The sequence below is a fragment of the Cervus elaphus genome, chromosome 11 (genome assembly GCF_910594005.1).
Source record: "Cervus elaphus chromosome 11, mCerEla1.1, whole genome shotgun sequence".
Taxonomy (NCBI): Eukaryota; Metazoa; Chordata; class Mammalia; order Artiodactyla; family Cervidae; genus Cervus; species Cervus elaphus.
In genome coordinates, this window is record NC_057825.1 from 617,708 (window position 1) to 642,079 (window position 24,372).

Here is a 24,372-nt window from a genome sequence, read left to right on the forward strand (position 1 = left end):
GTGTGTGTGTGTGTGTGTCTGTGTATACACTGCTCACCGCGCCGTCTTTAGCCACTCATCTGTTGATGGACGTTTAGGTTTCCCACGTCTTGGCTGTTGTGAATAGTGCTGCTGTGAGCACTGGGGTGTGTATATCTTTGCTAACCAGAGTTATCTCCGGATATTTGGCCAAGAGTGGGATTGCTGGATCATATGGTAGCTCTGTTTTTAGTTTTTTAAGGAACCTCCATACGGTTCTCCATAGTGGCTGTACATTTACATTCCCACCAACAGTGTAGGAGGGTTCCCTTTTCTCCTGTCATCATGTTTTTTATTTCGAGAGCTTTTTTTTCTCTCTGAATATTTTTTTTATGGATGAAGTAAGATGAGATTTTCTTTGCTCCCTACATCACCTCTGGCTGTTGTGAGTTTCTTTTCTCTGCTTGTTTGCTTCCATGTCTCAGACCTGGGCCTGTCGTGTTCCCAACAGTCCAGTTATGTGAGAGGGAAACCCACATCTGACCTGCTGCAAAGGCAGTGCACCGGAGCTGTGTGGACGTGTGGTGCTCGTCTGTCTTGTACCTGGAATTTTGTACCTTTGGAACACCTTCCTCCGATCCCACCTACCCCATTGTTTTAATTTTTACAACTTTGTTGTGAAATATTTCAGATATACAAGAAAGCACAGCGTAGGAAGCAGACTTGTCAGCTGTTAGCCAGGTGAGAGCATGATGGCCCTGTAACTCAGGCTAGCTGTAAGCTCTTGGTACCATTCTGCTTCTCTCCACCCCTTCCTGGAGGCAGCTGCTTTTCTGACTTTCCTCTGATACTTTACAAAGGTGTGGTGTGATTGCTGTGCCTAGCTCCTCAGTGGTGTCCTACTCTGCACGGCTCTGCAGCACCCTGGTGTGTGGGGGTTACTGGCGTAAATCCCCCGTGGTGACGTGTTGTTCCAGTTCCATTGTCTGCTCGCTACCCTTTGGTCTCCTCCTTGTTGACTGACAAGTTGCCGTGACTGCTTTCTGTGGTGGCCAGGGCCAGAGAAAACACTTGTCGGCGTGTGTGGGTGTGTGCCGGGCCTGCGCACACCCCTGCAGCTGTGTCACCTGTCGTTTAAAGTTTCTTGCTGAGGTCGAGGGCACTGTTTTCCTAAGTAAACAAGTCTGTTTGAACTGTTTTTACTGTCAGCTGTTGAGCTGTCATTTTCTCTTCCCACCCTGCCTTTAACACACAGACATACTCACAGACATAGACACACATACACTTTTCTCCCCAACTCTGGAACTGATGAGAGTTGCTGTCTGTTAGGGCTTGTGGGGGTGGGGATGTGGGGATACCCTTCCCCTGTTTCTCCCGGGGTCTCCTGGCCGCTCGGCTCCCTGGTGAGTGTGAGACATGCTGCCAACACAGGCCTTGTAGAGCTGGAAATGGGGGGGGCATGTCTGAGAGAGAACCTCACACCTATCAGCCCATGAGGAGGGCACCTGCTCCCCACAGAGCAGCCAGTGGTGCATGCGCATCAAGGGGCCGAGCCCTGACCTGGCTTGGCCCCTGCCTCTGCCTCCGGGGCTGGCCCCCCGGTCCTGTGTTGGACGCCTGGCAGGTGGCTGCTCTGTGTTGCTTGGGGCTCCTGTTTCTTGTGGTCGTGGATCGTTTATGGAGTAATCTTCTCTTTTTCTTATTGTTTTAAACTCAAAATTTTATGGTTTTTATAGGTTTTTAAAAATTGAATTATAGTTGATTTACAATGTTGTATTAGTCTTAGCTGTGCAACAAAGTGATTCAGTTATACTTATATGTATGTATCACTTTTCTTTTTTAGATTCCTTTTCCTTATAGGTTATTGCAACCTTTTGAGTATTGTTCCTTGTGCCATACAGTAAGACATTGTCTTATCTATTTTATACATAGGAGTATGTCCATGTTAATCCCAGACTCCTGCTTTATCCCTCCCTCTGTTTCTCCTTTTGTAATTGTAATTTTGTTTTCTATGTCTGTTTTCTGTGAGTCTATTTCTGTTTTGTAAACAAGTTCATTTGTATCATTAAAAAAATTCCACATATATGTGGAATTTATTCACGTGATAAATTCCGTGCCTTTGACTCCCTTTACTTGGTGATCCCTAGGTCCGTCCACGTTGCTGCAAGTGGCGTCACTCACTCCTTTTTCATGGCTGAGTAGCATTCCACTGCGGGCCTCCCGGGTGGCTGCCAAGCAGGAGACACAGGTTCCCTCCCTGGTCTGGGAAAGTCCTCTGGACAAGGAAATGGCAACTCACTCTGGTATTCTTGCCTGGGAAATCCCATGGACAGAGGAACCTGGCAGACTACACTCCATAGGGTTTCAAAGAGTTGCACATGACCTAGTGACTAAACAACAACACCACTATCCCATTGTGTGTATATACTCCACATCTTCTTTATCCATTCATTTGTTGATGGACACTTAGGTTGCTTCCGTGGCCTGGCTATAGTGAATAGTAATCCTATGAACATTGGGGTGCATGTATCTTTTTGAGCTTTGGCTTCTCTGCATTCATACAGGGACAGCCTTCTCTGTATAAATGATCTGAAGCAGGCAGAAAGGACTTCAAGGCAGTGGTATAACTAAGCCCAGAATACAACGAGGACCCCTTGCCAGAGCCCAGTGTTCCCGACTGGCAGGGCTGTTTGGAGGAAGGGGTGTTTTCCATGTTCACTCATGGGCAGTCAGGTCAGGAGACTGGACGTCCACTCGGTTTTACCTTGTGTGAATTCTTTTTTGCAGGGCCTTGCATACAAGTAAAGCAGGGCTGTCTATCAGCAGCAACAGTGAGCCTCACCACACAGATGAGCTGCTGTCTGTGGCAATTTATTAGGCTTCTTCATTCTGGCTTTCAAAGAAGAGAGACACTGAGATTTTATTTTTAATAAAAATGAAATAGAATTCCAGTTCTGCTATGGCAGAGTGATGCTACCATAGCCTCTCTCTCCTGCTGATTACAACAGAAACTCTGGGTAGAATGCAAAGCAGTTACCCAGGAATCTGAGAATATGGGTTGATCGCGGGTGGGAATCAAAAACAGGAAAAGCAGCCCAAGAATGGTCAGTTCCCTGGGCGTCCTCTTCTGTCTCAGTGCTCTGCCTCAGGGCAGCCCAGTCATGGACTCTCTCAGTGTGGGAGAGAGTGTGCATGGGTCTTGAGAGTCTCAGGGCAGACAGAGAGCAGCGTGGCACAGGCTGGGCATGGGCCGTGAGAGCCAGGCTAAGATGCAGCCTCAGCGCAGGTCTCAGACTAACCCCTGAGGGGCGGCGGTGCCAGGAGAGCCAAGCACTTGAGGCATCACCCAACCAGAGATGCTGGCACTCAGCCCCACAGCACAGTGGGGTGGGACAGGGAGTAAGACAGAACTTGTGGTTTGAACCCAGTCAGCTTGATAACTTGCTAAAAAATTCAACATTCCCCAGAAAATTGGAGCCTAACCCTAGATACATCAGTAATAATGTTGAATGCATCAATTAAATGGTGATCAGTTTAGATAGACATACCAATATCCAGCTACATGCTGGCTTCATAAAACTACTATAGCTATAAAGACTTAGGTAGATTGAAAAGAAAAGAATATGATAGACTGTATCATGAAAGCTCAAAACCGAAAGGCTGCATTAATGTTAGACAAAGTAGACTTCAGACCACAGAATGTTCCCAGGGTGAGGAACACCACTAAAGAAGACAGAGCAACCCCAAATGTGTATTCTCCTAAGAATGGAATTTCAAAAGTGAAGCAGAAACTTATAGATGTGAAAGGAGAAGTGAATCCCTAGTTAAAGCTGATGACTTCACTTGTTCAGTAATCAGTAGGACAGGTAGACAGAAAGTCCACAGAGATGTAGAAAATCTAAACAGCACCATCAGCCTCCTTGTTTAATTAATTAATTAAGTGAACATTTACTGAACACTCATCCCAACAATAGCAAGTACATTCCTTTCATGTGGACATGGGGCACTCACAATACATACTATTAATATATTCTGGGTCATAAAGCAAATGGTAGTAAATGTCAGCAAATTTGGAGAACAGCAGTGACCAAAGGACTGGAAAAGGTCAGTTTTCATTCCAGTCCCAAAGAAAGGCAACGCCAAAGAATGTTCAAACTACCCTACAACTGTGCTTATTTCACACTCTAGGAAGATAATGCTCAAAATCCTTCGAGCTAGGCTTCAACAGTACATGAATCGAGAACTTCCAGATATACAAGCTTTATTTAGAAAAAGCAGAGGAACCAGAGATTAAATTGCCAACATCCATTGGATCATAGAAAAAGGGAATTCCAGAAAAACATCTGCTTCATTGACTATGCTAAAGCTTTGACTGTGTGGATCACAGAAAACTGTGGAAAAATTCTTAGATAAGAATACCAGACTACCTTACCTGCCTTCTGAGAAAGCTGTGTGCAGGTCAAAAAGCAACAGTTAGAACCAGACATGGAACAACAGACTGGTTCCAAATTGGGAAAGAAGTACATCAAGGCTGTATGTTGTCACCCTGCTTATTTAACTTATATGCAGAGTACATCATGTGAAATGCTGGGCTGGATGAATCACAAGCTGGAATCAATACTAACAATCTCAGATATGCAGATGACACCACTCAAATGGCAGAAAGTGAGGAGGAACTAAAGAGCCTCTTGATGAGGGTGAAAGAGGAGAGTGAAAAAGCTGGTTTAAAACTCAACATTCAGAAAATTAAGATCATGGCATCCAGTCTCACCACTTTATGACAAATAGAAGGGGAAAAGTGGAAGCAGTGACATATTTTCTTTTCTTGGGTTTCAAAATCACTGTGGATGACAACCGCAGTCATGAAATTAAAAGACACTTGCTCCTTGGAAGAAAAGTTATGATAAATCTAGACAGCGTATTAAAAAGCAGAGACATCACTTTGCCAACAAAGGTCTGTATAATCAAAACTATGGTTTTTCCAGTGGTCACATGCCAATCTGGGCTTCCCTGGTAGGTCAGCTGGTAAAGAATCTATCTGCAATGTAGGAAACCCTGGTTCGATTCTTGGGTCGGAAAGATTCCCTGCATAAGGGAACAGCTATCCACTCCAGTATTCTGACGTGGAGAATTCCATGGACTACATAGTCCCTAGGGTTGCAAAGAGTTGGACACGACTGAGCAACTTTCACTTTGATGTACCAATATGGGAATTGGTCCATAAAGAAGGCTGAGTGCTAAAGAACCAGTGCATTCGAACTGTGGTACTGGAGAAGACTTTTGAGAGCAAGTGTCTTGGATAGCAAAGAGCTCAAAATTAGTCAATCCTAAAGGGAATCAACCTTGAGTATTCATTGGAAGGACTGTTGCTGAAACTGAAGCTCCAATACTTTGGCTACCTGATGCAAAGAGCTGACTCATTGGAAAAGACCCTGATGCTGGGAAAGACTGAGTGTAGGAGGAGAAGTGGGCAACAGAGGATAAGATGGTGGGATGGCATCAATGGACTTGACTGACTCAATGGACTTGAGTTTGAGCAAACTCCAGGAGATAGTGAGGGACAGGGAAGCCAGGCAAGCTGCAGTCCATGGGGTCACAAAGTATTGGAGCTTCAGCTTCAGCATCAGTCCTTCCAATGAATATTCAGGGTTGATTTCCTTTAGGATGGACTGGTTTGATCTCCTTGCAGTCCAGGGGACTCTCAATAGTCTATTTCAGCACCACAGTTTGAAAGCATCAGTTCTTCAGTGCTCAGCCTTTATGGCCAGAGGATAGGTAGAGGCAAATTCCCATCCAAGATGTAGGCAGAGGCCTCTTCCTCTTTTGGGTAACTGACATGGGTGGTAACTGACATGGTGGTAGGTGTGAGCACCTCCCTTACAGGTCAGCCCCCACACCAACTCCAACTTTAGCTGAGGTTTTGGTAAATAATTCCACAGTATTTAGCAAGGAAAATGAAAACTTTGTTCACACAAAACCCGGTATGGAAATATTTATATTAGTTTTATCTGTAATTGCCAATACTGGGGAAAACCCAAATGTCCTTCACCTGCTGGATGCATAGGGCTTCCCAGGTGGCTCAGTGGGTAAACAATCTGCCTGTAAAGTAAGAGTGCAGGCAGACGTGAGTTTGATTTCCAGTTCAGGCAGATCCCCTGTAGGAGGACACTTCAGTATTCTTCCCTGCAGAATCCTGTGGACAGAGAATCTGGTGGCCTATAGTCCATGAGTTGCACAGAGTCAGACATGACTAAAGCGACTTAGCAGGCAAGCTCGCATATGCTGGGTGCATAAGGAAACTGTGATACATCCATAAAACAGGCTAGTTCTCATCAGCAAACAGTTCAGACTCCTGGTACACCAACAGCGTCATCTCAGTGGACGGAGCCTGGCCCTGTGTGATTCCGCTGATGTGGTATCACATCAGCTCAGAAAAAAGCTGGTGGTTGCATGGAAGTGGCACTCAGGGGAGAGGTGGGGGCAGGACTCAGAACTGTGATCCAGAAAGGGCCGAGGTCACTGCCTGGGAATGATGACAGGCTGAAAAAGTCACCTTTGCTGTCAAGCACCCGCCAGTTCCCAAGTGGCGCCCAGCTGGTCCTTGGCCGCCTAGAGCTGCGCTGGTGGCCAGGCAGAGCTCAGTAGGCTCGTTGGGTGGGTGATCCTGGCTCCACGTGGCCTTGCCAGAGGCCTTGGAGAGCGGGGTGCTGAGAGCTGAGATGCTTGAGACTGCACGAGGGCTGGGGGAGCCAGGCTCCGCGGTCTCAGGGCCGGCTGACACGGGCTGACCGGAGCTGTCGTTGCAGGGCCACGCCGCGCCGTACAAAACGGTGTCCGCCCGTGCTGCCGTCCCCTCCACCATCCTCCGGCTCCCAGCTATGGCTTTTCAAGGAGTTTTTGAGAGATATCCTGAAACTCTGGTGAGGGTGGTGCAGGTGAGTCACTTTTCCAGGCAGTCTCTGGTGCCCTGGTGGTCTCAGGGAGGGGCCCAGGGTTGAGGCCCTGAGTATCTCATCATCGGTTTACTGAGTCCCGGGACCATGAGACATGTCCACAGTAGTGGAAGTGACTTCACTGGCAGGACTGAGTGCTGGTGACATGGGGCTCAGGGTGGGTGTCAGAGGAACTAAGATGGTTTTTTCAGAACCTTGTGATACATATTTTGCTGTAAAAATTAATATTGATAGCTTCAATGAGGTCTTCAATTGCCTACCGTGTCCCAGAAGAACTCTTGTTATTATTAAATGTCTTGACTTGAAGTAATTTTAGAAACTCGCAGAAGACATGCAGTTTCCTTCTGCCCCGTGCCCACACCTGACATGCGGGTTGGGTTGTCTCCACCAGGGGCTCTCCGGCCCGTGAGGCTGGCGGGCTCAGCCCTTGGCTTAGGGAGACCCACCCCGCCCAGCTGGCCCGTCTCTCTGCAGATCATCATGGTACGGCTGCAGAGGGTCACCTTTCTGGCTCTGCACAACTACCTGGGTCTGACCACGGAGCTCTTCAACCCCGTGAGTGTGCCAGCATCCCACCATGGGTCCTCGGGACAGCCGCTTCTGCCTCAAGGGCCTGGCCAGCAGACAGGCCGGGGTGGGGTCTCCTGGGGCCCAGTGCTGTGCCTGTCCCACCGTTGGGTCTCAGGGGCCTCCTGGGGACGGGCTGCCTGTCTGCGGGCCCTGTGCCCACGTGGTTCCCCTCCAGGAGGGCCTGCGGTTTGGCCGAACTCCGCCTCTCTGGTCCCCCTGCTTTATGCGTGGCTGCCCTCCCGGCTCTTCACCCCACCTGCGCTGAGCCAACACCCACCTCGGAGCTGTGCCCTTGGCCTGCCCCTTGCCCTGGGCCCCTCCTGAGGGCACGTGGGGCAGTGTGCCCTGCCCTTGACACTGCCTCAGTCGAGGCCAGTGGATTGAGCTGGTGGCTGCGAGGTGGGAGGAGCCGCTTCACCCCCTCAGTTCTGGTGAGCAGTAAGCATGATGTGGGGCCTGGTGGGGAGGCGCCCAGAGCCTCGTGAGCCACACTCCAGTGGGCCCGCGGGCCTGCAGGCTGAGCGGGTGTTCACAGCCTCCACACCACGCTCGGGTACGCTCCCGGTTCTCACGTCTTCCTTTGCTGATACTTTAGGGCGTATCCTGTGTTTCCTACATGATATTTCATCTTCATGAAGTGTATTGAGGTTCTGACAGTTTTGACCACTATTTAAACATGATGGAGTTGGCAAGACAACAGCGAGCTGGGCCTCTCTTGCCTTAAACTCGCCTCTTTCTGCGTCGCCGGTGCCCTAGTTGGTCACCGCCTCCCTTCCAGTCGCCAAAGCCTGGTGTCTCCCCACTCATGGGACGCTGGCCCAGGAGCGCTCCTGAGGCAGCCCTGCTTCTCCCTGTCTCAGGAGAGCCAGGCCATCCCGCTCGTGTCTGTGGCCAGCGTGACTGCCGGGAAGGCCAAGAAGCCGACGTGCTGCAGTCTAGAGGAGCGGCCGGAGAGGCCACCTCGGCCCCAGGAGCCCTGCAGCCCAGGTTCTGCCCGCCCCAGGGCCGACCTCCCGCCCTCAGGTCACCAGCTGTCCCCTCCAACACACATCCTGCCCCCCACTCCTCCTAGGAGAAAACCAGCCACGGGCGGGCCCTCAGCTTTGCCCTCTGCGTACCCTGCTTGGAGCACTCGGGGAGCGTGGGTTTGGGGAAGGAAACTGTTGACCAGGCTTGTCTCCTGGGAGTCCCCTCTGGGATGACGGTGACGCACAGAAACACTGACTGCTCTGGGTCCTATCCGTTTATGAATGAGGAGTGGGGGCTGGGGGGGCAGGCTGGCCAGGCTCTTTGGGGGTGCTCAGAGCTGGGCGGCAGACCTGGGAGGGCAGCTGGGGCTGGCGCTCACTTGCCACTTGCCTGAGCAGACGGGCACAGGTGATGGGCCAGACAGGTGCGGGTGACAGGCAGCTGGCCTGTGGGGGCAGGTGGCAGGGTCCGCCGGGGACTGTCCCCAGGCCTCCAGATGTGCGGTCTTGTGCGTTCTGGGAGCAGAGGTCTTGCCTCATGCCGGCTTCTCCCAGCAGATCGTGGGGGCAGCCGCACTGCAGTCTGTGGGCCTCTGCCCAAGAGGAGCCACCCCGTCCTGCTGCCTTCTGTCCACGAAGAGGTGGTGGCCGAGCTCAGCCAGGCCCAGGCTGGCATCCAGGCCTCTTCGGCTCCTGCAGGTAAGGGACTCTCTGACCCACCCAGAGGGCCAGCACACTCTGGGTCCAGGGGCCCCTGTGCTTATGTCCTGGCCTCTGTGGGAAGCCGCAGTGGCTCTGCATCCCTCCCCCGGCCTCCGTGTCCAGGGCGTTTCCCCAGCCGGGCCTGCGCAGCCCTGCTGTAACCGCTGACCGCCGCCCTCCCTGCGCCCCTGAGCTGGGCTGTGCTCGCAGGCTGCTGCCTGCACTGTCGCCTTGGTACGCCAGCCATCACCCAGCTTCCCTCCCCAGGGGCTGCCCGCGCCGGCCCTCTCTGCTGTCTGCTCTGTCTTCTCGTCGGGTCTCGGTTGCAGAGAGGGTTCATCGTGACCTTTGGTCAGCAGTCAGCTCTCTTCCCTCTCCCGGGCACCTCTCTGACGGGGCCCTCTGCTGCGACCTCAGCTGGCCGATGAGACCTGCAGTGTGTGATTGCCCTCGGTGTGTCCCGGCCATGGGATGCTGTTGGTGCCCCCCCCCCCCCCCCCCCCCGCCCCGAGGACTGCTCTGTCTTGTCTTCACCTGCGTTTCCTGGGCTGCTAGCCGGTTTAATCATCTCCTGGTGTGTTTGAGAACTGTTTGGGTTCCCTCTTTAAGAACTGTCTGTTTATATTCTTTGCCCATTTTCTACAGGGTTTCCTGAATTTGTTTTGTTGGTTTGCATAAATTTTTCATATGCTCCGGATAGAGATCTCCCATCAGTTTTAATGTCCACATACCTTCTCCTGGCCTCTGTTTTTGGGACAGAGACCCTCGGTGTCCTTATTTGAAAACCAGCTGTTGCACTGTGATTGTGTTCTGGGTCTCACTTACCTCTCCTTCTTATTGGATGTAAACACATTCTTCTGGATTCTTGTCTGGTGGCTTTTCAGTTTCACTTTCCACGTGGAAGTCTTTCTTTTCTCGTGGTTCCCTCTTGCATTATATTCAAAGTAGGAAATTCAGCCTTTTCTTACTCTGTCTAGTGATAATTTACTCAGCACCATTCACAAAACAGTCTTTTGCTTTCCTGTTGCGTTTTCTAGGGCTATCTTCATTCGGTATCAACTTTCTGATCTACATAGTTTTGTTTTTTTTTTTAATCAGCTTTCTTGAGGTAAAATTAACTTATCGTAAAATTCACCCTTTTAATTATTTATTTTGGCCATGCCACATGGCTTGCAGGATCTTAGTTCCGAACCAGGGGAACTAAAGGGGTCTGAACCTGTACCCTCTGCAGTGGAAGCACGGAGTCCTAACCACTGGAATGCCAGGGAAGTCCCAGACTTTACCCTTTTAAAGTACACAATTCAGTGGTTTTTAGTATTTTCACAAAGTTGAACATCAGCCTCCACTACCTATTTCCAACACATTTTCGTCACCTGGTAGAGAGACCCCCAACCCATCAGCCGTCACTTCCCAACTCTTGACTGCTTGCTGCCCACCTGCTTTTGTCTGTGGATCTGCCTGTCCTGGCTGTTTCATTACTTGGAGCTACTGTTGAGGAATCTTTGTGTTCTGTTTGTGTATTTATCAGTTTCTTCACTAATAGCGAATTATTCTTTATTGTCATAAACTGTTTATGGTTGTGTAATGTGCATACAGAATGTGCAAGCCCTCCGGGACTCTGGATGAATTTGCATAAACCGAGCTCCGCTGTGAGGCCAGCACCCAGGAGGAACCCCGGTTGGGGACCCCGCAGTTCCTATCAGCAGTGGTGTGGTCGTCATCCTGCGCCCTTGCATTCCCCTGACCTCTGAACCCTGAGACTGGCTTTGAATCTGGCTTCTGCTCAGCCTGGTGTTCGTGGCCTCAGAGTTCCATGTGGCAGCACACCATCCTCGGTGTGAAATGTCTCACTGTGAACACACATGGCACCAGTGTGTCTGTGGGATGTGTCATCTTCTGCCGACTGACGAGGGCATGTGTGTTGTGTTTAGCTTGGGAGTTGCTGCTGGGGGTTCCTAGTGCTCGCCCGGCTTATACCCTCACCAGTGTCACAAGACTGTCTGGTTGCTCCAGTCTGCACAGTCCAGGACATGGCCCCCTGCCACATGTGGTGGTTTGTATTTAAATTCTAGCAGTTTGGGTCTCAGCCCCACTCAGGTGCTCATTGGCCTCGGGTGTCGGAGAGTCCGCTCACAGGCCACGCCGCTGGGGACCATGCAGCTCAGAGGCCCCAGTGTTCCCAGGAAGTCTTCCTCTCTCGTCTGGCCCCCCTGTGCCCTGCAACCAGGCCTTGTTGTGGCTGTCGCTCCATCTTCCTGATAACTTGTGAACCTGAGGGTCGTCCATCTCCTTGGGGTTTTCATTGCCTTTTGGCCTTTTTCACTTAGTTTACCTTTCATTTTCTTTTTGGTTTATATGAGTTCTTTAGATATTCTCTGTATGAGCGCTCTGTTGGATGTATGTATTAAAAATATTTTCTGCTCACTTTTCACTCTTTTAATAGTGTCTTTTGATGAACAGAAATCTTTTAAGAGTCCCATTGATCAAATTTTTTCTTTTGTGGTTAATATATTTTGTATCCTGTCTAGGAAATCTGCCTGTAAGACTTGACATTTTATCTTTCATGTGAAAGTAAAAGTTGCTCTTGTCCGACTCTTTGCGACCCCATGGAATTCTCCAGGCCAGAATACTGGAGTGGGTAGCCTTTCCCTTCTCCAGGGGATCTTCCCAACCCAGGGATCAAACCCAGGTCTCCCACATTGCAGGTGGATTCTTTACCAGCTGAGCTACAAGGAAAGCCTAAGAATACTGGAGTGGGTAGCCTATACCTTCTCCAGCGAATATCCCCAACCCAGGAATCAAACCAGAGTCTCCTGCATTGCAGGCGGATTCTTTACCAACTGAGCTATGAGGGAAGCCCTTTATCTTTCATACTCACCTAGAATTGAATCTTTTGTCTGAAGTGGGTAGGGTTGGGATATATTTCTTCTAGTTATCCATTTGCTCCACCATATTAAAAACATGTTTAGTGATTTTTTTTTCAGATAAAATAAATAACAGATAACTAAAAATAATAGCAATCCACATATAACAAAATCTGAGTGTGAATAAACATCCATACAGGGACAGACTTAACTTTCCTCTTGTCTGTACAGGTAATGCTCTCTTAGAGGACATGATTCTGGCAAAAATCTGAGATATACTCGGTCGTCCTTGGCTTCCATAGGGGACTGGTTCAAGAACCTGCAGGACCCAAGTCCCTCATATGAAAGGGTGCAGTGCAGTCAGATGGCCCCTCAGATGGGCCCTCAGGTTCCACATCCACGGATTTAATCAACTGCAGATCAAATTCCATAAACTGGCAAGTTATACTCAACAGTTTAAGTTTTATAGATTGTATGAGTATAACAGCAGGTCAGTGTGGAAATGTATGATTTTTCACATATGCGCGTGTTCATCACAGGGAGTGTAGTTGGGTTTTCCCTTGGTCAGGAAGATTCCCTGGAGAAGGGAATGGCTGGTTCCTGTTAATAATCCATTTTTTACTTTTTCATACAAGTACAAACTGCATTCATTTGCCCCCTGAAGGGCGGTATTGAGGCAAAGTTGCTCTCAAACCATAGGCAGACCCACAGCTGCTCCTTCCCGCCTTCTGAGTCCCGCCGGCCCAGTGGGAGCTGCCCGCCTTGCTCCTCCCGCTCTGCCTGGGACTGGGCTTTGCCGGCCTTTGCATGCCATGCGGTTGTGACCGCAGCCTTCTGTGAGTGCCTGAGGCTGCTGTCTCTAGTGTCCCCACGCGTCTGTGCACTCAGCCGGCCCTGCCCTGGGTGGGCACAGCACCCGCTGTATACAGGGCGCCAGCACAGTATCCTGAGTCCCCCCTCCGTGTGCAGGGGCCACCGCAGACCTGAGGATGGTGTGTGACCGAGCCCGGGTCCCGCCGCACTCAGAAGAGCGCCCCGGGGGCGCTGTGGCCAGCAAGGTAGGCAGCTCCCCGCCCCGCCCCCTGCGCTGGAGCTCCCTGCAGGCCTGTCTTGGGTCAGTCCCAGGCTGGCCGGCCACCCGCACCCTTCTGATCAAGCTGCCTGTGTTCTTCTCCAGCCCAGGAAGAGTGTGGTTGTTGCAGAGACCCCATTTGCCGTCCTCCCCAACTCAGACAGTACCTTGGACGAGTCTGTCACCGGCAAGAAGACAGATTCCATCCTCAGAGCCGCCACACAGGACCTGCTCACCCTGATGAAGCTGGATGTGCGTGCCCCGCTGCCTCCTCGGGCTGGGGTTGCGGGGCGGGCGTGGGGCGGGGGGCGTCTGCCTGTCCTGGAGACCCTGTCCTCAGAAGTCCTGCCTCTTCAGGCAGCTGTTCCAGGGTAGGGGCAGCCATGGCCACCCCTCCCCCCGGGCAGGGCTCAGGACGGTGCCTGCTGGTCCTGATGCTGGTGTCCCGCAGACCCCCTCCCAGGGCAGCCTGGGCTCCTTGCCCCCTGGGTGCCCACAGGGCACCACTCAGGATGCTAACAGAGGGTTCAAAATGTGCCTTCATCACATACATGTTTTTTATTTATCTTTTCCCTTCACATAAAGAGTTGTGCATGCCTTCTAAACAGAAAAGCATGAAGCCACCTCGTCCCAGACTAGACAGTTAGTGCTCCCAGCCACGACCCCTCTTCCTCCCAGGGGACGTCTGCCCAGTGCCCGCATGTGTGCTGGGTAAGAGGGAGCATCCTGTGTGTCTTCTGAGTCTGCACCCACGCCGCTGCCTGGGCCAGAGGCTCTGTCCACACCAGTGCTGAGCTCAGCACACGCGGGTCTGTGTCGCCTCCAAGCTGGTGGATGAGGGCTCCATGCCAGCAGTCGGAATTTGGGGGCTTTTCCATTTTAGATACAAGTGGGGGTGTGGGCTTGCCTTTTAGCGATAATTCAATCTCCTTGGTTGCTAGTGGGACTGAGTCTCTCATATCTTACTGTCTTTGCCTCTGGTGGGGGAGGCATGTGGAGCCTTCTGCCCATTTCTCTGTCTTTTAGGCTTCTGGGGTTTCTTCCCAGTTTCTGAACGAGAGTCCTACGCTGCGTAGGTCTTGCACATAGTCATCTCCTCTGGGATTTGCCTTTTTTGCCTTCTGAGTGGTCTTTTTGGTGGACAGAAGTTTGTAATTATAATGCAGTAAGCATCACGTTTTTCTTTTATGGTTAGTGCTTTTTGTGCCTAAGAAACATTTCCTTGCTTTGGGTTCATAAATATTTTTATATATTGTTGTCTAAAAGCTTTACTGTTGCACCTTTCTTAGGTTTTAAAGCAGATGCGGTTAATTTTTGTGTGAGATGCAGGGAAGGACTGGATCGACGTATTTTTGCTCACGATTACCTGGCTGCCTTAGAATCCTGCTCTGTCTCCGATGTCTCTGTCAGTATCTGGCCTGACTCCTCTGCTGTTTCTCTCTTACTTCCAGCGCCGCGCAGGGCAGCATAGCTCTGTAGCCAGACTGCCCTCCCTGAGCCCCAGAAAACAGGGACAGATGGGGCCTCCCACACCCCTCAGGTCATGGGGCCTCCTTTCCTGGCCGCCCTGGGCAGGAACGGGGGGGTTTTCATGAAGGTTCTGTCATCTGCACTCATGCACAGCACAGCCTCCTGACTGGGTCAGCTTTCAGGTCAGCGTTGGGGTACACAGGCACCTCTGCCTGACTGGTGCAGATGCTGCTACGTGCCAGTTCTCGGGCGTGGGGAGCCGCCTTGCGTGCAGAGGGAGACCGAGGCTGGTGTGCGGGCTCCTTCCTGCTGTGGGACTCAGCCTCCTGAGGGACAACTCGCGTCCCCTGGGCTGGGTCCCTGGTTGCAAGTCAGCGGCAGCACGCTGCCTCCAGCCCGAGCGTCTGCGGAGGAGGGCGTGCTCGTCTTCCCTCTTTTGAGGAGAACTGTCTCCTTATTGCTGTCAGGATAGGCTCTCTCGGATCGAGCAGTGTCACTTTGGCAGAACTGAGCGTGGGTTTCTTTTTATTCATCTGGCACGAGACTCCGGGCTGCTTCAGTCTGTCTCTCTCAATCGTTGTTGACAAATTGTCGGCATTCTCTCTCCAAGTATTGCCTCTGTCCATTTCCTCTCTTCTCCCTCAGAGACTCGAGTGAACGTATGTTCTCATTTATCCATTATGAATCTTACCCTTTCTTCTGCATTTTCGTTACAAAAGTCTTTGAAAGAAATAGAAATGTTGATGTTTTTATTTAAGTTCACTAATTCTTTTAACAGAAGCAGGTCTGCTGTTAGACCTGGTTCTCCCCTGTTAGCATGCTGGCAGGCCTGCTTCTTGGGTCTGCTGTCAGGAGCCTGGCTGTCACGCGCTTTCCCTGCGTGCATGCGTGTTACTTGGAGTCCCTCCCTTGGAGTCACTTTGTTTCCTTTCTTCCCTCTGGCCCCGGCTTGTGGTGTCTCACCTCTGACTAGACCTGGTTTTCCTTGTAACTGTGTGCTATATTTGGTGTTTTTTTTGTAGAAATTATATGAGACCAAAGGTGACATTATTTCCTTCAGAAAGGAGTTCTTTTTGCTTTTGTCAGAAGTCTGGGCCAACCAGATGTCCCGAAGCTGGACTTCAGAATTCCTCAGTTACGCTTAAAATTTTATTTATTATATCTAATCCATCAGTAAAATTTTCAGATTATTTTAGTTGATATTTTTTGAGTCTCATTTTAATAATTTTAAACAAACTTATTTTAATTTTCATATTCAATAATTGGTACATCCAGAATTTATTTTTTATGTTCTTATTCATTATATAAAGCTTTAGGCATGTAAAAAGGTAGTGGAAATAACCTTACGCACCCCCATGTACCTGTCACCCAACCAATAATCCTCTGCTCACAGTGGTCTTTTTATGACTTTGCTCCTAGCCCCTCCTCCAGTTATCTTCTGCCTGGAAAACTTCAGACACTGTATCATTCCACATCATCCCTCTCTAAAGGTTAAGGGCCCTGTTTCAAAACAGAGCCACAATATCATTCTCACAATTCAAGTGTTGAAAAGGTCTCAAAACATAAGACACTCAACCAGTGTTCATGTTTCCTCAGCTGTCATCATGTAATGTTTTTTTTCCACTATTAAAATTTTTTTAAAGCAGATTTTATTTTTTAGAGAAGAGCAGTTTTAGGTTTACAACAAAATGAGGAAGGTGCAGAAGTTTCCCGTGTCCCTGCTACCCCTCGGAGAGCACGCACCACTTCCTCTGTAATCACCGCCGGGACACCTGTTACAGTTAGGGAGCCTGCCTGGACACGTCATCGCCCAGAGTCCACAGCTTCCTGTGGGGCTCACTCTGGGGTCGGGCCTTCTGTGGGCTTGGACACTGTGCCGACACGTGCCCACTGCTGTAGCTTCATACGGAGCAGCTTCACTGCCCTAACGGCCCCCATGTTTTCCTGCTCATCTTCCTCCCCGGCCTCCAGCAACTCCTGACCCTTTACTGATGCCATAGTTTGGCCTTTTCCAGAGTGTCATAGAGTTGGAGTCATACTGTGTACAGTGTGTGGAGTACGTCACCTTTTCAGATGAGTGTCTCTTACTTAGTAGTTTGCATTCAGGTTTCTTCCATGTCTTTTCATACCTTGATGGTTCATGTCTCTTTTTGTGCTTAATAATATTCCATTGTCTGGAGGGGCCAGAGGTTATTTATCCATTCATCAACTGGAGAACATCTTGCTTCCTTCTAACTTTAGGCAATCATGAATAAAGCTGTGATATGTGCCTATGTAGACCTAAGTTTGAAACTCATTTGGGTAAATACTAAGGGGATGTGGTGGCAGGATCATATGGTAAGAGTGTATTAAATATTTAGTTTTGTAAGAAATGGCCACACCATCTTCCAAGCTGGCTGCACCATTTTTACGTTCCTGCCAGCAGTGAATGAGTGTCCCCGCTGGTCCACATCCTCACCAGCTTTTGGTGTTGTCAGTGTTACAGATCTTGGCTGATTCTAATAACTGTGTGGTAATATCTCACTGTTTGAATTTGCATCTCTCTGATGACACATGATGGGGAGAATCTTTCCATGTGCTCATTTGCCATTTGTGATTCTTCTTTGGTGAGAGGTCTGTTAAGGTCTTTGGCCCCTTTTTAAAACATATTGTTTTCTTATTGTTGAGTTTTAAGTATTCTTTATATTTTTAGGTAAAAGTCCTTTATCAGATGTGTCTTTTGCAAATGTTTTCTCCCAGTCTGTGGTTTTCTTTTCATTCTCTTGACAGTGTCTTTCACCAAGCAGAAGTTTTTAATTTTAATGAAGTCCAGCTTATGAATTCTTTCTTTCATGGATCATGCCTTTGGTGTCATATATGTGTTGCCCATCACACAATCCCAGGTCATTTAGATTTTCTCCTATGGTCATCTTTCTAGGATTTTTATAGCTTCACATTTTGTATTTAGGTCTATGAGCCATTTTGAGTTAATTTTTTTAAAAGAGTGAAAGGTCTGTGTCTGGATTAATTTTTTGCATGTGGATGTCCAATTGTTCCAGTACCATTGGTTAACAAGGCTTTCTTTTCTCCACTTAACTGTTGCCTTTGTTCCTGTATCAAAGATCACTTGACTGCACTTTTTGGGGTCTATTTTGGGGTTCTGTGTTTTGTTCCATTGACCTCTTTGTCAGCATTTCTCCAATACCCCACAGTCTTGATAACTCTAGCTCGATAGTAAGTCTTGTAGTTGGATAGTGTTAGTCCTCCAACTTTGTTCTCCTTCAATATTGTGTTAACTATTCTGGGTCTTTTGCCTCTCCATTTAAACCTTACAATCAGTTTGTCAATATCCACAGTATAACTTTTCCAGTGAGTTGGCTCTTTGTATCAAGTGGTCTAGGCATTGGAACTTCAGCTTCAGCATCAGTCCTTCCAATGAATATTCACAGTTGATTTCCTTTAGGATTGACTGGTTTGATCTCCTTGCTGTCCATGGGCAGGAGGAGAAGAGGGTGATAGAGGATGAGATGGTTGGATGGCATCACCAACTGAATGGACATGAGTTTGAGCAAACTCTGGGAGACAGTGAAGAACTGGGAAGCCTGGCATGGTGCAGTCCATGGGGTCCCAGAGTCGGACATGACTTCGCAACTGAACAACAACAACAGAATAACTTGCAGTGATTTTGACTGAGATGGCATTGATCTGTAGATCAAGTTGGAAGAACTGATATCATGACAATATTGAGTCTTCTTTTCCGTAAACATAAAATATTTTTCCAATAATTTAGTTATTCTTTGACTTCTTTCATTGAAGTTTTATAGTTTTCTTTCATAGAGATCTTATACATATTTTGTTAGATTTATACTTAACTATTTCATTTTGAGGTGTGCTAATACAAATGTTATTGTGTTTTTAATCTCAAATTCCACTTATCCATTGCTAGTATATAGGGAAACAATTGACTTTTGTGTGTTAACTTTGCATCTTGTAACCTTGCTAAAATTGCTTATTAGTTATAAGAATTTTTTGTTGTTGATTCTTTTTAAAATTTTTTCCTGTAGACAATCACGTCATCCATGAGGAAAAACAGTTTTATGTCTTCCTCACCAGTCCTTATGCCTTTTATTTCCTTTTCTTGTGTTACAAGAAATGTTGTATAATGTTCATAAGGAGTGATGAGAGAGGACGTCCTTGCCTTATACCTGATTTTAGTGGGAAGGCTTTTAATTTTCTCACCAATGAGTATGATGTTAGCTGTAGTTTTTTTGGTAGATATTCTTTATCCAGCTGAGGAAATTCTCCTCCGTTATAGTTTACTGAGAGTCCTTATCATGCATGAGTACTGTGTGTGTGCTTGCTCAGTCGCTTCAGTCGTGTCTGACTCTGTGCAACCCTGTGGACTATAACCCACCAGGCTCCTCTGTCCGTGGGATTCTCCAGGCAAGAATACTGGGGTGGGTTGCCATGCTCTCCTCCAGGGGATCTTCCCAACCCAGAGGTTGAACCTGAGTCTCTTATGTCTCCTGCGTTGGCAGGGGCGTTCTTTACCACTGGTGCCACCATTTTGTCAAATGCTTTTTCTGCATTTATTGATAGGATCATGTGATTTTTCTTCTTTAGCCTGTTGATGGGTTAATTGGTTTTTGGACGTTGGACCAGCCTTGTGTACCTGGGATAAATCCTCCTTGGTTGTTGTGTATAATTCTTTCTATATGTTGTTAGATTCAATGTGCTAAATGCTTTGCTGAGAATTTTTAAATCTATGTTCATGAGAGATACTGATCTGTGGTTTTCTTTTCTTGTAATGTCTTTGGTTTTTGTGTGAGGAAAATGCTGGCCTCATAGAATAAGTTAAGTAGTATTCCTTCTGCTTCTGTTTTCTGAAAGAGTTTGCAGAGAATTGGTATGATTTCTTCCTTGACTATTTGGTAGAAGCTACCAGTGAATCCTTCTGGGCCTAGTGCTTTCTGGTTTTGAAGGTTATTAATTATTGGCTTAATTTCCTAATAAATATAGGCCTGTTCAGGTTGTCTCTCTCTTCTTGTGTCAATTTTAGCAGATTGTGTCTTTCAAAGAATTGGCTGATTTAATCTAGGAGGTCAACTTTGTGGGCATAGAGTTGCTATAGTATTCCTTTACTATCCTTTTAATTTCCATGGCATCTGTAGTGATGGCACCTCTTTTATTTATGATGTTAATAATTTGTTACCAATCTCTTTTTTTATTGGTTAGCTGAGATAGAGGTTTGTCAGTTTTCTTTGGTTGCACCGCTTGGCAGGTGGGATCTTAATTCTCCAGTCAGGGATCAAGCACTGCCTACATTGCAAGTGCGGAGTCTTAGTCACTAGAAGTTTGAGGCTTCACACTCCCAGGGAAGTCTGAGGCTTATCAATTTTATTGATCTTTTCAAAGAACTAGCTTTCAGTTTTGTTGATTTTCCTCTATTGATGTCCTGTTTGCAGTTTCATTGATTGCTACTCTCATTTTTATTATTTCTTTTTTCCTACCTACTTTAGATTTAATTTGCTTTTCTTTCTCTAGTTTCCTAAGGTGGAAGCTTAGATTATTGATGTTAGCTCTTTCTTCTTTTCTGGTTTGTGGTCAGTGCTGTAAATTTCCCTCTAAGTATTACTTTTGCTATATTTCATTTTCATTTAGTTCAATATATTTTAAATTTCTCTTGAGAGTTATTCTGTGACCCATGTGTTATTTAGAGGTGTGCTGTTTAATCTCCAAGTAATTGGGGATTTTCCAGCTATCTTTCTGTAATTGATTGCTACCTTAATTCTGTTGTAGCCTAGGAGCAGATATTGTATGGTTTCTGTTCTTTTAAATTTGTGAAGAGGTGGTTTGTGGCCCAGAATGTAGTTTATGTTGGTGAATGTTCCTTGTGAGCTTGAGAAGACTGTATAGTCTGCTGTTTTCACATGAGTTAGTCTGATGATTGATGATGATGTTAAGTTCAACTATATTCTTACAGATTTTCTGTCTGCTGGATCTGTCTGTTTCTGATAGAAGGGTTTTGAAGTCTCCAGCTATATAGTGGATTCATCTGTTTTTCCTTACAGTTCTATCAGTTTTTGTCTCATGTGCTTTGATGGTCTGTTGTTAAGCATTTATGCAGTATGTATTGGATTGTTACACAATGGAGGTAGTGACAGACTTTGTTTTCTTGGGCTCCATAATCACTGCAGATGGTGACTGCTGCCATGAAATCAAAAGATGCTTGCTCCTTGGAAGAAAAGCTATGACAAACCTAGACAGCATATTAAAAAGCAGAGGCATTACTTTGTCAACAAAGGTCTGTGTAGTCAAAGCTATGGTTTTTCCAGTGGTCATATATGGATGTGAGAGGTGGGCCATAAAGAAGACTGAGTGCTGAAGGACTGACACTTTTGAACTGTGATGTTGGAGAAGACTTGAGAGTCCTTTGGACTGCAAGGAGATCAAACCAGTCAATCCTAAAGGAAATCAGTCTTGAATATTCATGGGAAGGACTGATGCTGAAGCTGAAACTCTAATACTTGGGCAACCTGATGTGAAGAGCTGACTCATTAGAAAAGACCCTGATGCAGGGAAAGATTGAAGGCAGGAGGAGAAGGGGATGACAGAGGATGAGATGGTTGGATGGCATCACCGACTCGATGGACGTGGATTTGAGTAAAATCTGGGAGAGAGTGAAGGACAAGGAGGCCTGGTGTGCTGCAGTCCACGGGGTCAGAAAGAGCCGGACACGACTGAGCGACTGAACAACAACAACAACGTTGGATTGTTACGTCTTCTTGGAGAATTGACTCCTTTATCATTATATTGATATAATGCCCTTCTTTATCCCCCATAGTATTCCTTTTCTGAAGTGTGAATGCTCTGTCTGAAGTTAATATAGCTCCTCCTGCTTTCTTTTGATTAGTGTTAGCATGATGGATCTTTCCCTGCCCATCTGCTTTTTTTGTTCTGAATTTTTTTTTTTTTTTTTTTTTTTTTTATGCTGCAAAAAGCTTTATTGTTTCCATTTGGTCCAAGGCTTGAGAGAGGGCTCCAGGATGTTAAAAAGCTGCCTAGTAGCTGCAGAGAGGGGCTTCAGGCAGCCCTGATGTTAGGTGGGTTCTTCAAAGGCCACTGGTCTCCAGAAGCTCCTAGTCGTGCTTAAGGGTGAGCCTCTCGAAGAGATACTCGCCCAACCCAGCCTGGGGACCAGCCAGCCTGCGGAGGTTGGTCAGGTGGTCACCCATCTTCTTGATGAGTTTCACTTCCTCATCTAGGAAGTGGTTCTCCAGGAAATCACAGATGTGGGGGTCTCCGCGGGCAGAAGCCAGGCCATGCAGATCCAACAGGGCTTGATTCAGGTTCTTCTCTACGAGAAGGGCGGCTTCCATAGCGTCCTGGGTTTTACCCCACTCATCTTGAGATGGCTTCTGCACGTCCAGGAAGAGGGCGCGGCCACCACGCTGGTTTTGCAGTTTCAAGAGACGCTCCGCGCCCTCGCGCTTCTCCTTGGCCAATTCGTGAAAAAAGTGACCCACACCCTCCAGAGCCACATCGTCGCGGTCGAAATAGAAGCCCAGAGAGAGGTAGGTGTAGGAGGCCCGCAGTTGCATGTTAACCAGGCGGTTGACGGCGGCCTCCACCTCGGTAGAATAATTCTGACGAATCTGGGAGCTCATGATTGGTCGGTAATAAGGAGTTAAAAAATGGTGGCTGGTCCCGGTGATCGCGGACAGCTGAGTGGCTGACTCCGGAGGTTGCGACTGGAAAAAAGGTTGGAGGGTAGTCAGAGGCTGGAGCAAGGGGCGTCCCTGGGTCTGTTCCGTCCAAGCACTGTTGAAGCAAGAGACAGATCCGCGGGGCCGCCGAGCGCACTTCCTTGTTCTGAATTTATTTGTGTATTTGGCTGTGTCAGGTCTTAGTTGTGGCAAGGTCATCGATCTTCATTGTGGCACTTGGTGTCTTTGGTTGGGGCGTGTGAACTATTAGTTGCAGCATGTGGGATCTAGTTCCCTTACCAGGGTATGGAACTGAGCCCCCTGCATTGAGAGCAGAGTCTTAGCCACTGGTCCACCAGATAAGTGTCCCCTATCCATTTCAGTTCAATTCAGTCACTCAGTCATGTCCGACTCTTTGTGACCCCATGGACTGCAGCACGATAGGCCTCCCTGTCCACCACCAACACCTGGAGTTCACTCAAACTCATGTCCATTGAGTCGGTGATGCCATCCAACCATCTCATCATCTATCATCTCCTTCTCCTCCTGCCTTCAATCTTTCCCAGAATCAGGGCCTTTTCCAATCAGTCAGCTCTTTGCATCAGGTCGCCAAAGTATTGGAGTTTCAGCTTCAACATCAGTCCTTCCAATGAACACTCAGGACTGATTTCCATTAGGATGGACTGGTTGGATCTCCTTGCAGTCCAGGGGACTCTCAAGAGTCTTCTCCAACACCACACTTCAAAAGCATCAGTTCTTTGGTGCTCAGCTTTCTTTATAGTCCAAGTCTCACATCCATACATAACTACTGGAAAAACCATAGCTTTGACTAGATGGACCTTTGTTGACAAAGTAATGCCTCTGCTTTTTAATACACTGTCTAGGTTGGTCATAGCTTTTCTTCCAAGGAGCAAGCGTCTTTTAGTTTCATGACTGCAGTCACCATCTGCAGTGATTTTGGAGCTCAAAAAAATAAAGTCTGCAACTGTTTCCACTGTTTCCCCATCTATTTGCCGTGAAGTGATGGGACCAGGTGCCATGATCTTAGGTTTCTGAATGTTGAGTTTTAAGCCAACTTTTTCACTCTCCTCTTTCACTTTCATCAAGAGGCTCTTTAGTTTTTCTTCACTTTCTGCCATAAGGGTGGTGTCATCTGCATATCTGAGGTTATCGATATTTCTAATGGCAATCTTGATTCCAGCTTGTGCTTCATCCAGCCCAGTGTTTCTTGTGATGTACTCTGTATACAAGTTAAACAAGCAGGGTGACAACATACAGCCTTGACGTACTCCTTTTCCTATTTGGAACCAGTCTGTTGTTCCATGTCCAGTTCTAACTGTTGCTTCCTAACCTGCATACAGATTTCTCAAGAGGCAGGTCAAGTGGTCTGGTATCCCCATCTCTTTAAGAATGTTCCACAGTTTGTTGTGATCTACACAAAGGCTTTGGCTTTGTGTCAGAAGATGTTTTTCTGGAACTCTCTTGCATTTTCAATGATCCAGCGGATGTTGGCAATTTGATCTCTGGATCCTCTGCCTTTTCTAAAACCAGCTTGAACATCTGGAAGTTCACGGTTCACATATTGTTGAAGCCTGGCTTGGAGAATTTTGAGCATTACCTTACTAGCATGTGAGATGAGTGCAGTTGTGTGGTAGTTTGAGCTTTCTTTGGCATTGCCTTTCTTTGGGATTGGAATGAAAACTGACCTTTTCCAGTCCTGTGGCCACTGCTGAGTTTTCCAAATTTGCTGGCATATTGAGTGCAGCACTTTTACAGCATCATCTTTTAGGATTCGAAATATTTAGTTTTTCTTAAAGTTTTTTTTTTTTTGGATGTGGACCATTTTTTAAAGTCTTTATTAAATTTGTTACAATATTTCTTGTTTTATGTTTTGCTTTTTTGACTGTGAGGCTTGTGGGATCTTAGCTAAGAACATGCAGTAGAGTTGCATATAAGAACATGTAAGGGCCATGGGGCAACTATTAAAGGTACAACATACATAATGGGAATGCCAGAAGGAAAAGTGACTTTCACGTTCTCTGTGTCCACAGTATTCAACCAACCGCAGATCATGTAGTAGTATATGTATTTATTTGGAAAAATCCACATGTAAGTGGACCTATGCTTTCA

At 47.5% G+C, this 24,372-nt stretch overlaps 2 protein-coding genes across 7 annotated transcripts in view; one reads left to right on the top strand and one right to left on the bottom strand.

Annotated features, from left to right (window-relative positions):
• The window catches only part of PNPLA7 (patatin like phospholipase domain containing 7), a 78,901-nt gene that overhangs the window by 18,877 nt on the left and 35,652 nt on the right, over positions 1-24,372 (top strand). For 5 of the 6 annotated variants that reach the window (XM_043916185.1, XM_043916187.1, XM_043916186.1 and 2 more), the window contains exons 10-15: positions 6,765-6,893; positions 7,386-7,466; positions 8,342-8,468; positions 9,005-9,148; positions 12,985-13,073; positions 13,193-13,339. The exons of the other annotated variant lie outside the window; for it this stretch is intronic. In XM_043916185.1, coding sequence (XP_043772120.1) covers positions 6,765-6,893; positions 7,386-7,466; positions 8,342-8,468; positions 9,005-9,148; positions 12,985-13,073; positions 13,193-13,339 — 717 coding nt within the window. The remainder of the gene's footprint in view (positions 1-6,764; positions 6,894-7,385; positions 7,467-8,341; positions 8,469-9,004; positions 9,149-12,984; positions 13,074-13,192; positions 13,340-24,372) is intronic. 6 annotated transcript variants of the gene reach the window in all.
• On the bottom strand, positions 21,604-22,399 carry LOC122702609 (ferritin light chain-like). Its single transcript, XM_043916203.1, has one exon. The coding sequence runs from the start codon at positions 22,201-22,203 to the stop codon at positions 21,676-21,678; it is 528 nt and encodes a 175-aa protein (XP_043772138.1). The 5' UTR covers positions 22,204-22,399; the 3' UTR covers positions 21,604-21,675.

Bases quoted from the DNA above. Each gene is read 5' to 3' on its own strand.
- LOC122702609 (XM_043916203.1), bottom strand. From the start codon at position 22,203: ATGAGCTCCCAGATTCGTCAGAATTATTCTACCGAGGTGGAGGCCGCC.